This window comes from Macaca mulatta, chromosome 1, assembly GCF_049350105.2.
Source record: "Macaca mulatta isolate MMU2019108-1 chromosome 1, T2T-MMU8v2.0, whole genome shotgun sequence".
NCBI lineage: Eukaryota > Metazoa > Chordata > Mammalia > Primates > Cercopithecidae > Macaca > Macaca mulatta.
The window spans coordinates 6,724,042-6,739,855 of record NC_133406.1 but is presented as its reverse complement, the minus strand read 5'-3'; the positions used below and the strand labels follow the sequence as shown (position 1 = coordinate 6,739,855).

Here is a 15,814-nt window from a genome sequence, read left to right as displayed (position 1 = left end):
TACTTAATATTATGGAATACCTTTCTAACATGAAGGAAGAAAATCTAAAATGTGTATTGATTCCTTTCTTGTATGCTCTGTTCTGTATATAATGCCTGTTGCCTAGTAACTAGACTATAAGGTACCACAGGTTTAAAAAAAAAGAAAAAAAAAGCCAATTGTCTTTTCCGAACATTTCCTGCACCAGAACATTCAACCTCAAAGCAAAATATCCAGGATAAAACTCACATACAGATTATAAGGTTGTTGTTTATTTTAAGTTAGGAAAGTGGCGGGGGGTCTTAGGCTAATGCTTTCCATAGGGGAAATATAACAATTTAAATTTATGATAAGCTCTAATTCATAATTACTGCTGTAATTTAGTGGCCTCACTTCAGCTTTGCAGCAATATGTATATAAAAATAGACCTCTTGTTTATCTGCCTGTTTTTGGTACTTTTCTTCACCCTCCCCGAACCTGAAAAAACAGTAGCAGCTCAGGGAAGAGTTTGATGAGATTTCTGGGGTTGAGATTATGCTGCGATGTCTCTGCTGGTTAGCAATGGCCCTCAGGAAATGCTACTTAATGTAACTGAAGAGACATAATGCATACATAAAAGAGTAAAGCTATTGTAGTTTCTAGATTAAAAACAAACTGTGTGCTAAATTGGAACAGGTTGAGGAGCCCTGTGTCTTCTAATAGACACACTTACTTCTTCAATCTCTAACTTTAAGTTAGAATTTTCCCTGAGACGTGTATTTTTTAACTGGCATTTGATGGAACAACTAGCACAGCGTTCTTTGTCCACTGGGCCACTCATTTTTACAAGCTCATCACAGAACACCCAAAACAAACCCCATAAACAGTGGTCTCCAGAAATGCAGACTGTTACAAAAATTTTTTGTTGCCCACCAGCCTGTAGAGAATATGACCAGACTGTAAAGTGAATTCAATGATTACTCATTACTTGCCCTAAAAGTAAGAGCACCAGTGGACAGACTCACGCCTCAGCTTAAGCCAAGGGGAGCCTGGATGACTAACATGTGTTTATGTATTTTCTTCTCCATTATTCAAGGCCCTCTTTGGATTTCTTGCCCACCCCCTAAAAGAGAATTTTTGTTTGTTACCTCTTACCGACATTTATTTTGGCAATTTTTTTCCGAGAGTCCATCCTCATCCTCTCCCATGATGTCCACGGCTGAAAAGATCAGTGCAACGAGAATGGCAAAGCAGCACACCAGGGCAAAGATCACGATGCACTTCTGCTGGGACTGAAAGACGAAACAAAGACAAAGAGAAGTAAGTGGTGCTGCTTTTTCTTGGGAAACTCAAGATGTGCCAACTTCTCAACATTCCATGAAAAATGGGTGGGGATATGATTATCACTGCCAGAGAAGGGAAAGCTATTCTCTAGTGAACAGGCCCAAGATCTTTGTGCTTATTCCTCAACACAGCCTTCAAACCCCACTTCAAGTGCTAGACCCTGTTAAATAATTCAAGTGTAGTATCCAGGCTTCTGAATGAGTTTGCTCTTCTTCTTCCTACTCAAAAGCAGTCCAGAAAAGATCACTATGATATCTACTGTTTCAAATTAAAAATGAAACACATATGCTGGCATCATGCTGTCAATAAAAACAGTCAAATTCTGTAAAATATTTGAAGATATTTATTCTGAGTCAAATGTGACTGACCGATGGCCCATGACAGAACCTTCAGGAGATCCTGAGACCGTGTACCCAAGGTCGTGGGCCATAACTTAGTTTTATACATTTTAGGGAGACATAAAACATCAATCAATACATGTAAAATGTATATTGGTTCAGTCCAGAAAGGCAGGACAGCTGGAAGAGGGGGTTTCCAGGTCATAGGCAGAGTCAAAGATTTTCTGATTGGCAATTGGTTGAAAGAGTTATTATCAAGAGCAAGGAATGTCTGAGTTACTATAAGGGGTTATAGAGACCAAGGATTTATGCAGATGAAGCTTCCAGGTAGCAGGCTTCAGAGAGAATAGACTATAAATGTTTCTTAACAGACTTAGAGTCTGTTCTATCAGCAATTCCAAAAGGGAGGAGGGCACAGATGAGGCATGTCCAGCTCCCACTTCTCATCATGGCCTGAACTCATTTTTCAGGTTAACTTTGGAATGCGCTTGGCTGAGAAGAGGGTTCCATTCAGATGGATGGGGGGGTTTGAATTTTATTTTTGGTTTACAATGTGTTATTTAACTGACATTGTTTTCTTTAAAACTCTGAACGCAGACATAACTCTTGATATGATTTTCACTTAGAAATACAAGCTGAATGTCTAGGTGGTTAAAGTCACTCACACACATATCATTAGCCCCAAGTATTATAATTTGAGCTATTTCTCTCTCTACGGGCTCATGGCTAAAAGTGGCCGAAGACATGGCCATGAAAACTGGGCAGGAGCTGTGACCACTGCAACAAATTATTTTGCCTGCTTTGCCTCTGCTACAGTCTGAATATTTGTGCACATCCAAAATTCGTATGTTGAAACCTTAACCTCCAAGGTGATGATATTAGGAGATGGGGATTTTGGGGAGGAGATTAGGTCATGAAGGCAGAGTTCTGCCCTCATGAATGAGTCTCAGAGATGGGAATGGTGGCATGCACTTATAGTCCCAGATAGTAAGGAGGCTGGGGTGGGAGGATTGCTTGATTCCAGGGTTTTGAGGCTGCAGTGTACTATGACCGTGCCTGTGAACAGCCACCACACTCCAGTGTGGGCATAATAGTGAGAATTTGTCTCTAAAAGGAAAAAAAAAGTCCTTAAAGAGCTCCCTTGCCCCTTCTATCATGTGGGGATACAGCAAGATGGCACCATAGATGAAAAAGGATACGGGCCCTCACCACATGCCAAATCTACCAGCATCTTGATCTTGGATTTTCCAGCCTCCAAAACTGTGAGAAACAAATTTCTGTTGTGTATAAGCTACCCAGTTTATGATATTTTGTTACAGCAGCCCAAAAAGACCAAGATAAATTCGATAAATTCTGGATGGAGAAAGGAGGAAAAGCAATTTTGAAAGTCTATGCACAGCTTTTAAGGGTTATTTACAGAGGTGAAAGGGTCGTCTTTCATCAGGCAGCCAGGATACATCACTCTGTTAGTGATAAATATTTGTATACACACACACACACACACACAGTTCAGAGCCTTTCTGAAACCAGCTGACCTTGCATCCTCTTACCACCCTGCTTCACTTTATCACTCAAGCCACATGATTTCCTAAGAATCCAAGGAACCTCCCAAACTCAGAGTCCAGGTCACCTAGAGGTATCCTTAAATGACAGATTGTAGTTAGAAATAGATGTAGTCAAGTCAAAGGAATTAATGGTGTTTCTGTGACCAGGCACTATCAGCCCACATGAGTGCTTCATTTTTGTTTTAAATCCTCCTTCAGGCCTCATCTCCTATTGTAACCTCAATCCAAGTCCGTTCCTGCCTGTCATGTTTTCTTACGCCTCACTCAAACATGAAGTGATGAAAGCCAAAGAAAGATACAATCATTATTCTTTTACCCTAGACCCTGCTTATCTGTAAGACATGGATTCTGTTTTATTCTTTTCTTTTTTCTTTTTTTTTTTTTTTTTGCCTTTTGAGATGGCGTTTCACTGTTGTTGCCCAGGCTGGAGTGCAATGGCACGATCTCGGCTCACCGCAACCTCCACCTCCCAGGCTCAAGTGATCTCCTGCCTCAGCCTCCCGAGTAGCTGGGATTACAGGCATGCACCACTATGTGCAGCTAATTTTGTTTTTTTAGTAGAGACGGGGTTTCTCCATGTTGGTAGGCTGGTCTTGAACTCCCAACTTCAGATGATCAGCCCACTTCAGTCTCCCAAAGTGCTGGGATTACAGGCATGAGCCACCGTGCCCGGCACTGTTTTATTCTTTCTATCCTCAAGCCAACAGCACAACCCTAACAAATAGAAGGTGTTCAAGAAATAATTATTGTATAAATAGTGAATGAATGAAATGAAAATTACAATGGCATATAGTATGGTTTGACTGTGTCCACACCCAAATCTCATCTTGAATTGCAGTTCCCATAATCCCCATGTGTCATGGGAGGGACCAGGCAGGAGGTGACTGAATCTGGGGGCAGGTTTTTCTCATGCGGTTCTTGTGACAGTGAATAATCTCACGAGATCTGATGGTTTTATGAAGGGCAGTCCTCCTGCACACAATCTCTTGCCTGTCCCATGTAAGAGGTGCCTTTGCTCCTCCTTCACTTTCCACCTTGATTGTGAGGTCTCCTCAGTCATGTGGAACTGTGAGTGCATTAAACCTCTTTCCTTTATAAATTACCCAGGCTTGGGTGTGTCTTTATTAGCAACATGAGAACGGACTAATACAGCATACTTCTGAGAATGCAGAGACACATAAAATGGTTCTCTCAAAACTCATTTGTGACCTTTTTGAAAACTGGTTTGAGTCCATATTTTGGTGATTATAAATTTTGTATTTCATCCTTTTTTACTTTCTGCTGGTGCTACAGGCAAATTCATGGGCCACATTTAGCAACTATATAAAACTTGCAGAAGAGATGTGTATTCATCTTGCCATTTTATTTTTCATCCATCCCTTATTCCTCGTCGATTTTGTTTAAAGTTTATATTTTGACAAATTATAGTTTTAAAAGGTACAAAGTGATATTTTAAAAATATAGGTAGAATCATAAATTAAGCTATAAAACTGTCCATCACCTTAAATATTTGACATTTTTGTGATGAGAACATTGGAGATATACTCTCTTAATGATATAATGTACAGTACTCAAGTATTATCTATATTCACCATGCTATGCAACAGATCTCAAAAAGAAACCGACTTATTCCTCCAATCTTAGGCTTTGTACCCCTTTGCTTATCATCTCCTCATCCCCTCTACCCACCAGCCTCTGGTAACCACCATTCTACTCTCTACTTCTATGACTTCAATTGTTTTATATTCCGTGTATAAGTGAGAACATGTGGTATCTGCCTTTTTATGTTTGGCTTATCACTTAGCATGTGTTCTCCGATTCTATCCATGTTGGCGCAAATGACAAACTTTCTTTTTTCAGGTTGAATACTATTTCGTTGTAAATACATTCCACATTTTCAAAACACCATTCATCTGTTGATGGGCACTTAGGTTAATCCCACAGCTTGGCTATTATGAATAGTGTTGCAATAAACACGGGAGTGCAGACGTCTCTTCAATATGCTGATTTAAAATCTTTGGGTAAATACCCAAAGGTAGAATTGCTAGATCATATGGAAAATCTAGTTCTAGTTTTTTGAGGAATCTCCATACAGTTTTCTATAATGGATACACTAATTGACATTTCTTCCAATAGTGCGTAAGTTCCCTTTCCTCCAGTCCTTGCCAATGCTAGTCTTTTGTCCTTTTCATGATAGCCATTCTAACACATGAAAGGTAATGTCTCATTGTGGTTTTAATTGGCATCTCCCTAATGATTAGTTATACCGAACTTTTTTTACGTATCTGTTACCCATTTGTATGTCTTTTCTAAAGAAATATCTATGAAAGTCCTTTACTTCTTTCTTACTCAGATTACTTGTTTTTCTTCCTATAGAGTTGAGTTTCTTATATAGTTGATTAGTTTTCTATCAGATGTATGGCTTGCAAATATTTTCTCCTAATCCCTAGGTTGTATCTTCACTCTGTTAGTTCCTTTGTTTTAAAGAAGCTTTTTATTTGAATGTAATCCCATTTGTTTATTTTTGCCTTTGTTGCCTGTGCTTTTGAGGTGAAATCTAAAAAAGTTATCATCCAGGCCAATGTCATGTAGCTCTTCCCCTGTTTTAGTAGTTTCACACTTTCAGGTTTTATGTTTCTTTCATCCATTTTGAGTTGATTTTTGTATATAGTGTGAGATAAGGTCCAGTTTCTTTCTTTTGCATATGAATATCCAGTTTTCCCAATACCATTTATTAAAGACAGTGCTCTTTTTCCATTGTGTATTCTTAGTACCTTTGTCAAAAATAAATTGGCCACAGATGTGTGGTCAATTTGAGTGTTTTTTTTTAAATCATGAAAGGATGTTAAATTTTGTGAAGTGTTTTTTCTGCATGTAATGTGATGATGATGACTTCTTATTTTTTGTCTATGTGGCGTATCACATTTAATAATTTCTCAATGTGGATATATCCTTGTATACCAGGGATAGATCCTATTTGATCATGGTAAATGATCCTTTTCATGTGTTGTTGAATTTTGTGAGTAGTTTTTTGAGAATATTTGCATCTATATTTATCAAGGATATTGGTCTGTAGTTTTCTTTACTTGTGATGTTCTTGTCTGGCTTTGGTAGAGGGGGTAACGCTGACTTTGTAGAAAGACTTTGTAAGTATTCTTTCCTCTTTGATTTTTTAGAAAAGTCAGTGGGGAATTGGTAATAGTTCTTTAAACGTTTGGCAGCATTCAGCAGTGAAGCCATCAGACATTGGGCTTTTCTTGATGAGAGATTTTTTTTATTACTGATTCAATCTACTCACTTGTTATTGATCTGCTCAGATTTTGTATTTCTTTGTCATTCAGTCTTGATAGGTTATATGTGTCTAGAAATTTATTTCTATTTCTTCTAGAGCATCCGATTTGTTGGCATATAATAGTTCATAATAGTTTCTTATGATTGTGTTTCTGTGGTATCAGTTGTAATGTCTCCACTTTTATTTTTGAATTTATTTATTTGAGTCTTTTCTCTCTTTTATTCTCTTTTTTCTTAGTCTAGCTTAAGGTCTGTCAAATTTGTTTAACTTTTCAAATAACTACTCTTAGTTTTATAGTTTTATTGATCTTTTTTTAATCAGTTTTCTAGTTTCTAGTTTCTATTTCATTTATTTCTGTGATAATTCTTATTATTTATTTTCTTTTGCTAACATTGGGCTTAGTTTGTTCTTTTTATGTTTTCTTAAGGTGTAACATTATTTGAAATATTTTTTCTTTTTGATATGGGCATTTATTGCTACAGACTCACCTCTTAGAACTTCTTTTGCTGCATTTCTAACTTTTGGTATGTTGTGTTTCCATTTTCATTTGTCTCAAGATTTTATTAATTTCCCTTTTATTTTGTTCATTGATTGATTGGATATTCAGGAGCATGTTGTTTAATTTCAGTGAGTTTTCTGAAATTCTTACTGTTAACTGATTTTTAGTCTTAACCCATTGTGATCAGAAAAATACTAGATATGATTTCAATCTTCTTAAATTTGCTTAGACTTGCCTTGTGACCTAATATATGGTTTATTCTGGAAAATGTTCTGTGTGCTCTTGACAAGAATGTGTATTTGGCTGTTGTTGGTTTGGAATGTTTTGTACATGTCTGCTAGGTCCATTTAGCCTGAAATAAGTCCAATATATTCTTATTGATTTTATGTCTATCCAATATTGAAAGTGGTGTATTAAAATCCTCTACTTTTATTGAATTGAAATATGCCTTTCCCTTCAGATACTTTAATATTTCCTTTATAGATTCAGGTGCTACACTGTTAGGTGCATATATACTTATAATTGTTATATCCTATTGATAAATTGACCCCTTTATCATTATATAATGCCCTTCTTTTGTCTTTTTTAAAATACTTTTTGACTTGAAGTCTATTTTGTCTAGTGTAGCTATCACTACCCTTGTTCTCATTTGGTTTCCTTTTGTGTGGAATATCTTTTTCCATCCTTTAATGTTCAATTGATGTGTTCCTTGAAAAGTGAAGTGTGTAGCTAAAGTTAAGTGGATTGTGATGAATGGACCAAATGCTATGCTCAGTATATTATATTCGATTGTGGCAAAACAAATACCTGCTTATTGTCAAAATTTGCTGCAGTGATTGTCTTTCTCGCTATGTGAGGTCTAGGGGATAGGCTTTGGGGCTGTGTGAAACATTAAGCTTCAGTTTATGGCAGATCTAGTGCCTGCTTGTTGCGGAAACTCACTGCCAGTGGGTGGGGAAAGGGTTTTCTCATTCCCTGAGCAGCTCCTAGGGGTAGGGTCAAAGGCTGGACATGGAGGCTGGCTATCCACGGATTCAAGCCTAGTAGTCCCTCCCACCTCTTCTGGGAGTGACCGGCTTGACTTTGCAGGTAACCTATGCTATTACCTGATATGTCTGATCAAGCACTGCTGGCAGGTACACTGAGCTTTCATCAAGATCTACCCACTGGTCTCCATGGGCTCTGCTTTCTTGCTTTGTTTCAGCCTGACCCCAGGTGATCTGGCTGTGCCATACCCTCCTGTTTCCTATTCCCTGTGAAGTGCGAGTGGAGTAGGCTTCCTGGGATGTATCAGAGAAGTCAGATGTCTACCTCCTCACATCTCTTTTCCGACTATAGAAAGCATGAGCACTGGGGAATCCTGTGTGGTGCTGTGCCAACTTGGGGAAGAGGGAAGGATGGCATGGTCAAAGCAAGACTGTTTCTTTTAGCTTTCAATGGGGAAATTTAGTTCCATGGAAATGAAGAAAAGCATTGACTCAGGTTTATTCCTACATTGTAGAGTTTCACCAACATATTTTTGTCTGTGGATAGTTACTAGTTGATCTTTCTGTTGGAGGGAATGAAGACGGGGGCCAACTTGCCATTGTCACTTCACTAATTTTACTTTCAAGAAACGCACAGTGGACTGTTTGAGGGCTCAGGCTACAAAATAAGATTGCTTGAATTCTGCCATTTATTGGATGTATGCTCTTAGCAAGTTATTTAGCCATATGCTTCAGGTTTCTTACCTGTAAAATGGGGATGTTAATAACAGCTTCATAGACTTATTATTAATAAAGTTAAATGAGATACTATATATAAAAGTACTTAAAACAATACATAGAAGATAGATAGCAGTAAATGAGTCTTTGCTATTGTTAGTATATTGTTGCATTTTTAACACTTGTATTTACATGCCTCAAATATTTTTGGAGAAACAAGGCAAATATATAAACATTCAACAAAAACTGTAACAGAGAGGCAGAGAGACAGAAATAGGAAGAAATAAGACAAAGAGAGAAGGCAAATGTTAGATGGAAATTTTCTAGAATAAAATTTTTGAGGAATTGTTCTAGCTCAGTCTCTTAACTCAAAACCCTAAAGCAATGTTTCCCAAATTTAAGCATGGATCAAAATCACTTGTACAAACATACATTGCTGGGCCCCAAGGATGTACTTGTAACAAGTTTTCAAGAGATGTTCCTGCTGCTGATCCCTGGGCCACACTTTTGAACCTGGGCCCTAAAGTATCAACTAAAATAAATCCTGCTTAGTACATGTTCATCCTTCAAATTTACCTGCCTTTAGTAGTTCATTTTCAAACATTAAAAGGATCATGATAAATATAATCTAATGAAAACCATATAAATTTTGTAATTTATTTTCTTTGTGGTGGCTTTAAAAATAATTTTAAGTAATATTTTTAAATTTCAAAAATGTTTTCTCCTGGCTGTCAGTTTTTATTTATTTTAATGATATTATTTCTAAAATCGGAAAATGTTTGCTTTTAACTATGTTGAAAAAAAGCCTCAAAATGTAAAAAGAAAATCACTCATAATCCTACTGAGACCTAACTGCCATTTATATTTCATTCTTGTTCTTTCCTATATTCCACCTGCCTATCTAATAATCTGATAAATTCGTATCATGCTGTAATTAAGGTTTATATTCTGGTTTTTGCACTCGATGGTATGTTAGTGTCCTTAAATGTTCTTTCATAGCATAGTTCTAAATTTTTGCATAATATTCTAATACGTGGACATATCATCATCTCCTTTACCCTAAAAAACTTTCAAGAAGCCACTCATTTTACAACAGAAAAAAGTGATTAAACTTTTTTTCATTTTATCCAGTTTCCCTAGACATTATAAATGGAAACCATCAAAAAGAAGCTTTTAGCAAGGTTTAAAGTAATGTAATAATATTCACATTAATCTAGTCCAGAAGATACTCTAACCCAGGAAAATATAGTTAGTTATCTCAATAACAATTCTGAAGAGAGCAGCTTAAAAATGCCATACCAGGTAAATAATGAGCATTCAATGAATGAATCCTAACAAATACAATATCATTGATTTGTTTCTCATTATTCTGAATGCTATAATAAATGGCAATAGATAAGTAAGAACTCTAGCTACTTTGTATGCTCTTGGAAGTACTTTGATAACTCTCACAAATTTATTTTAACTTCTATTAGTTTAATTTTATATTAAATTCCATTAAAAGAAATTTATTTTAACTTCTATTAGTTTAATTTTATATTACTAAATTCCATAAATTTATTTTAACTTCTCACAAATTTATTTTAACTTCTGTTAGTTTAATTTTGTATTATTAAATTCCATTAAAAGAAGCAGTTAGCTAGTTGTTTCCATTTTCATTTGCCAAAGAAGACAAATTCAGACTCTGATATTCATTTTTAAATATCTCCTCGGAACAATGTCCTATAACAATATAAGGTCATGCCACTACTTTCCTTAGTCTCATTTAATTTCCACCTCATCAAAAGTGAAAGCTTATGTTCAAATGATAGAATAAGAGCCGCATAAATGATATCAAACTCCAGGGAACTAAGAGACATTAATTTTCAAATCCTTAACAGGCAATTCCAGAAATCAATTTGAACTACCCTTTTCTGTTTTTATTGAATTTAATCAAGGGAAGCAAGTTTTAAGGAGAATCCATAAACATGTTTATAATCTAAACTTCACAAGACAAAATTTAAAATGTTATTATATAGCATCAGCCAATCTGTACTTTCACAGCAGTTAACATGCATATGAAAAGAATTGCTTTCTTGGTCAAGAAGTTAGCATTAAAAAATGCTAACATTCAAAATATTTGAATGTCATATCCTTAACAAATATGTTTTAACTCAAATACAGAAATAGAGATATATTATCTCTAATTAGAAAAAGTGTTAAACTTGACATTTTCAAGCTGGGCTTTTATATCATTGAACAAGCTCTTAAAAGGAATTTGCACCTAGGCCGGGTGCAGTGGCTCATGCCTGTAGTCCTAGCACTTTGGGAGGCCAAGGTGGGAGAATTGCTTGAGGCCCAGAGTTCAAGGCTACTATGGTCAACATACTGAGACCTCATCTCAATTTTATTTTTTATAAAAACATTTTAAACAGGAGAAAAAAAGGAATTTACCTTTAGGAACCTATGACCCTAGAGGTAAAAAATGTAAATGTGCAAAAGTTATCTAAAAATTAAAATTATTCACATTATTTTTCATGTATTTACCATGACAATTTTTTAAAACAAAGTCATGGTCAAGTCTTAAAAATAATACTTTTTATGTGTACAGTTCTTAAAATCTACAAAGTTGAAAGTTCTAGTAGAATTATTCCCTACACGAAAAATATGCAAACTGGGACTCAAAGACATTTGGCTATTAAGCTGTCCAAGGTGAACCAAACAGTAGGAGACAGTCTGGGTATTTAATTTAGGTCTAGAAATCCAAAATCTCTTTGTCTGTTTTATAGATGCAGACTTTTCCCTTTTTCATTTCTTTTTGATTTCTTCATTTTCTAACTTAATTTTCACTATAGTTATTGTTATTATTATCAGTTTTTGTTAACTTTCCATGGTGGTCCATTAGTATAGAAACTAAGGTTGAACACTGCCTTCATCTGTAGAGATATGGTATTCCTGGCCCTGTAGGCCTTTCCTATGATTCTAGATGTGCTGTTATCTTGAGCCCCTAGTGATGTTCCCAAAGGAAGCAGGTCACCCAGTAGATCCAGAGTAATCTCATCTGGTGACTTATCAAATTTCTGGATAATGACTGCACTCTGGAATCACATCAGAAAGTCTAGACTACAAATGGCTTAGGGGCATTTCTCTAAAATCCTTATAACAGAGTTAGCACTTCACTTCCTACATATATTTCCATGTTCCTTAGGGCTCTGTCTTAGGATTTTCTCTTCTTACTCTGTATCCCTTTTCTGAGGTACTTTAATTTACTCCCAAGGCATCCCTCGCTGTACATACCAGTAACCTGCAAATGTACATCCAGCCCAGAGCATCCTGCTGAGGACAGACCCACACTGAGTGAGCTTCCTTGCCATGGCACAGAAAAGCAGGACCTCGAAAGAGTCCATCAAAACCCCCAAGTTGAGGAGAAAGAGTTGGGATTTTAGAAAGGCTAGAGTTGACAGGGCAGAATACCAGAGAGAGAAAAATCCTCATGGAAAAGCAGTGAAGATCTTCAGGTCTCCTTGAGTCTTTAGCTGAGTGCTGATTGGCACACAGCTGTGAGGAGCTACCTGTCACCTGGGACACACCTGCCTGGAAGGAGCAGGTGGAATAATCGCCAACCCATGCACAAGGCCATAAAGAGTTGGCGTTCTACTCAGAGCGGACACATATCTTGTAATACATTAGAAGTAGAGTAATTAGAAAGGTATTGTCTGGAAAGTAAAACAGAAAACAATTAGCCCTAGACTCATGGCTGCTTTGGTCTCTCCTTAAAGAAAAAAAAAATGATAAAAAGCAAGCCTCAAATTTGGGCATGGTAGCCTGCGAACAGCCACTGCACTCCAGCTTGGGCAACATGGTGAGGCCCTGTCTCTTTTAAAAAAAAAAAAGCCTCAGAAAACCCAAACTGTTCACCAGTGAGTAGTAACTATACCTCATAACAAAACTAAAGAATATTTTTAAAAATATGATAATATCCAGCACAGAATAAAATCAAATTCACAGCCTCTGGCATCTAGTAATTTCTAGCAGACATGCCAAGAAACAGGAAACTATGATCCACAGTGAGAAAAATAATTAAGCAATTGAAGTCAACTCAGAAATGACACAGATTAGTAGACACAGATATTAAATACTGTAACTATACTGTAACTATATTCTATATGTTTGAGAAGCTAAGTATGCTACAGAGAGACTTTAAAGGATATAAAAAAAGATACACATTTAAATTCTAGAAATGATAAATACACTGAATGGGATTAATAGCAAATTAGACACAACATATGAAAAGATTAATGAACTCCACGAAAAGACAAATAAAAAACAGTTGATTGAACAGAGTATCAGCGACGACACAAAAAATCTAATATATATGTTCTTGCAGCCTCTGAAGGAGAGGAAGAGACAGAAAAAATATTTGAAAAATATGATGGCCAAAAGTATCAAAATTTGAGAAAGATGTAATAAAGTAATTTTACAATGGTAAAGGGGTAAATTCATCAAAAGGACAGAACAGAACTAAACTTTTATGCACCTAATGAGAGCTTCAAAATACCTAAAGCAAAAGCTAACAGAACTTGAAGAGAAATTTAAAAGTCTTCAATTATTTAGTGACTTTGAAACCGCTTTCTCATTAGTGGATAGAACAAGTAAATAACATTTCAATATGTACATAGAAGAAATAGAAAATACTATCAACCAGCTTCACTGAACTGATATTTATGGAGCACTCCACTAAGTAAATAGCAGAATTCCTTTATTTAAGAGCACATAGAACATTTACCAAAATGGATCTTATTCTAGGCTGTAAAACAAGTCTCAATCAAGTTAAAACAATTTTAGAAAGCCAGGAGCAGTGGCTCACATCTGTAATCCCAGCACTTTGGGATGCCTAGGTGGGCAGATCACTTGAGGCCAGGAGTTTGAGAACAGCCTGGCCAACATGGTAAAGCCCCATCTCTACTAAAAATACAAAATTAGCTGAGCATGGTGGCATGCACCTGTAATCCCAATCACTTGGGAGGTTGAGGCATGAGAATCGCTTAAACCCAGGAGGCGGAGGTTGCAGTGAGCCAAGATCGTGCCACTGCACTGCAGCCTGGTGGACAGAGCAAGACTCTTTCTCAAAAAAGAAAAGAAAGAAAAAAGAAGAGAGAAGAGAAAGGCTTTAAATGATAAATGTATACTTTAAAAATGTAAAAAGGAAAAAGAACAAATTAAACTCAAGTAGACAAGGAAATAGAAATAATAATGAGCAGAATTCAATAAAAGAGAAAACGAAAACAAAACCGTGCACACAAACACCAGAGAATCTGAAGTCTGATTCTTTGAAGCTGTCAGTAAAATGGATCAACTTTTAGCAATACAGATAAGAGGAAAAAAAAGAGAAGATACAAATTCCAAATATCTCTATGAGAAACAGCACATCAAAGCAGATCCTACACAAAACAAAAAATAAGGGGATGCTAAGAACAAATTCATGATAAGAAATTTATCAGTGTAGATAAAATGAACAACTTTTTGTAAGATAAAATTACTAAAGCTCCTTTTCCAATTACCATGGCATGAGGAGCCATGGGCAGTCAAGTCTCTCAGGACACCCTGTATGAGGTGGTGCAGGAAGGCCCTGCACGGGGACCAGTGCAAGTGCCCCAAGGTTTTGGAGACTGGAGTTGCAGGTAAGTTTGATGAACTATGACCCCCAGAAGGACAAATGCTTCTTGGGCACCATCAGGCTTAAGTCCACTCCCCGCTCCAAGTTCTCTGTGTGTGTCCTGGGGAAACGGCAGCACTGTAACGAGTCCAAGGCTGTGGATATCCCACACATGGACATTGAGGTGCTGAAAAAACTCAACCAGAATAAGAAACTGGTCAAGAAACTGGCCAAGAAGTAGGATGCCCTTTGGCATCAGAATCTCTGATCAAGCAGATCCCGTAAATCCTAGTCCCAGGCCTACATAAGGCTGACACGTTCCCTTCCCTGCTGTTACACAATGAAAATGAAGTGGATGAGGTGAAGTCCACAATCAAGTTCCAGATGATGAAGGTGCTGTGTCTGGCTGTGGCTGTTGGCCATGTAAATGTTACAGACAATAAGCGTGTGTATAACATTCACCTGACTGTCGACTTCCTGGTATCATTACTCAAGAAAAATTGGCAGAATGTTTAGGTTTTATATATCAAGCATACTATGGGCAAGCCCCCCGGGCCCATAATTAAGACACGTTCAAATAAATTCTACTGCCACCAGTCAAAAAAGAAAAATTACTAAAGGTCACTCAAAAAAGATAGATAACCCAAATACCCTTATATCAATTAAAGTAAATAAATTTTTAGTTAAAAACCTTCCTGCAGTAAAAACTCCAAGTTTAGGTGGCATCACTAGTGAGTTCTGTCAAACATTTGAGAAATAAATAATGCCAATTCTATTCAAGATATCCCACAAAATAAAAATGAAAAAAGCTTCCCAATTCATTCTATGAGGTCAGCATTATATTGATACAAGAAGCAGACAAAGACTTAAATATGTTTCTTGTCCTACTGTTTTATGATACACTATTGAAGAAACCATGCCTCTACATTCATTTATTTAGCAGATGTGTATTTAATGTCTTCTCTGTGGAAAGAGGAATATGGGGGTCTGCAAAGATCATGATCTCAACAGGGAAGAGAAATTTTCCATTTCCTCTTCAAATTATTTATAAAAATTGCAAAAGGTCTCTGTCTACCTCAACTTGCCTTTAACTGAAAGATCAATCATCAGTTACACAGTTTTCTTATTTTCCCATGCCTAACTAAAGTGATCTCAACGGCACTAAAGGATGTTTTTGTTTTAGGAAATTCTCATTATTTTTACTGGACCAGTAATGAAAATGATTTCTGCAGCGAACTAGATGAGTCAATCTTTTTCAAGGAGTTGTATTTACACTGGTGCAAAAGTGATTGCAGGTTTTGCCATTAAAAATAATGGTAACAAATTACCATTACCATTTGCTATTAATAAATTACAATTTGTAATTGGTAATTTATTGCCATTACTTTTAGTGGCAAAACCCACACTTGCTTTTCTGGTAATAAATTCAGCATTGGGTATGCACTAGTTCATTTTCTACCTTTAGTCTTTTTCACTAAAT

At 36.5% G+C, this 15,814-nt stretch overlaps 1 protein-coding gene and 1 pseudogene across 1 annotated transcript in view; one reads left to right on the top strand and one right to left on the bottom strand.

The window, feature by feature from the left end:
* PLD5 (phospholipase D family member 5) overlaps positions 1-15,814 on the bottom strand; it is a 423,368-nt gene that overhangs the window by 262,323 nt on the left and 145,231 nt on the right. The window contains exon 2 of the mRNA XM_001092989.5: positions 1,114-1,250. Coding sequence (XP_001092989.1) covers positions 1,114-1,250 — 137 coding nt within the window. The remainder of the gene's footprint in view (positions 1-1,113; positions 1,251-15,814) is intronic.
* On the top strand, positions 14,256-14,952 carry LOC106995089 (large ribosomal subunit protein uL1 pseudogene; annotated as a pseudogene).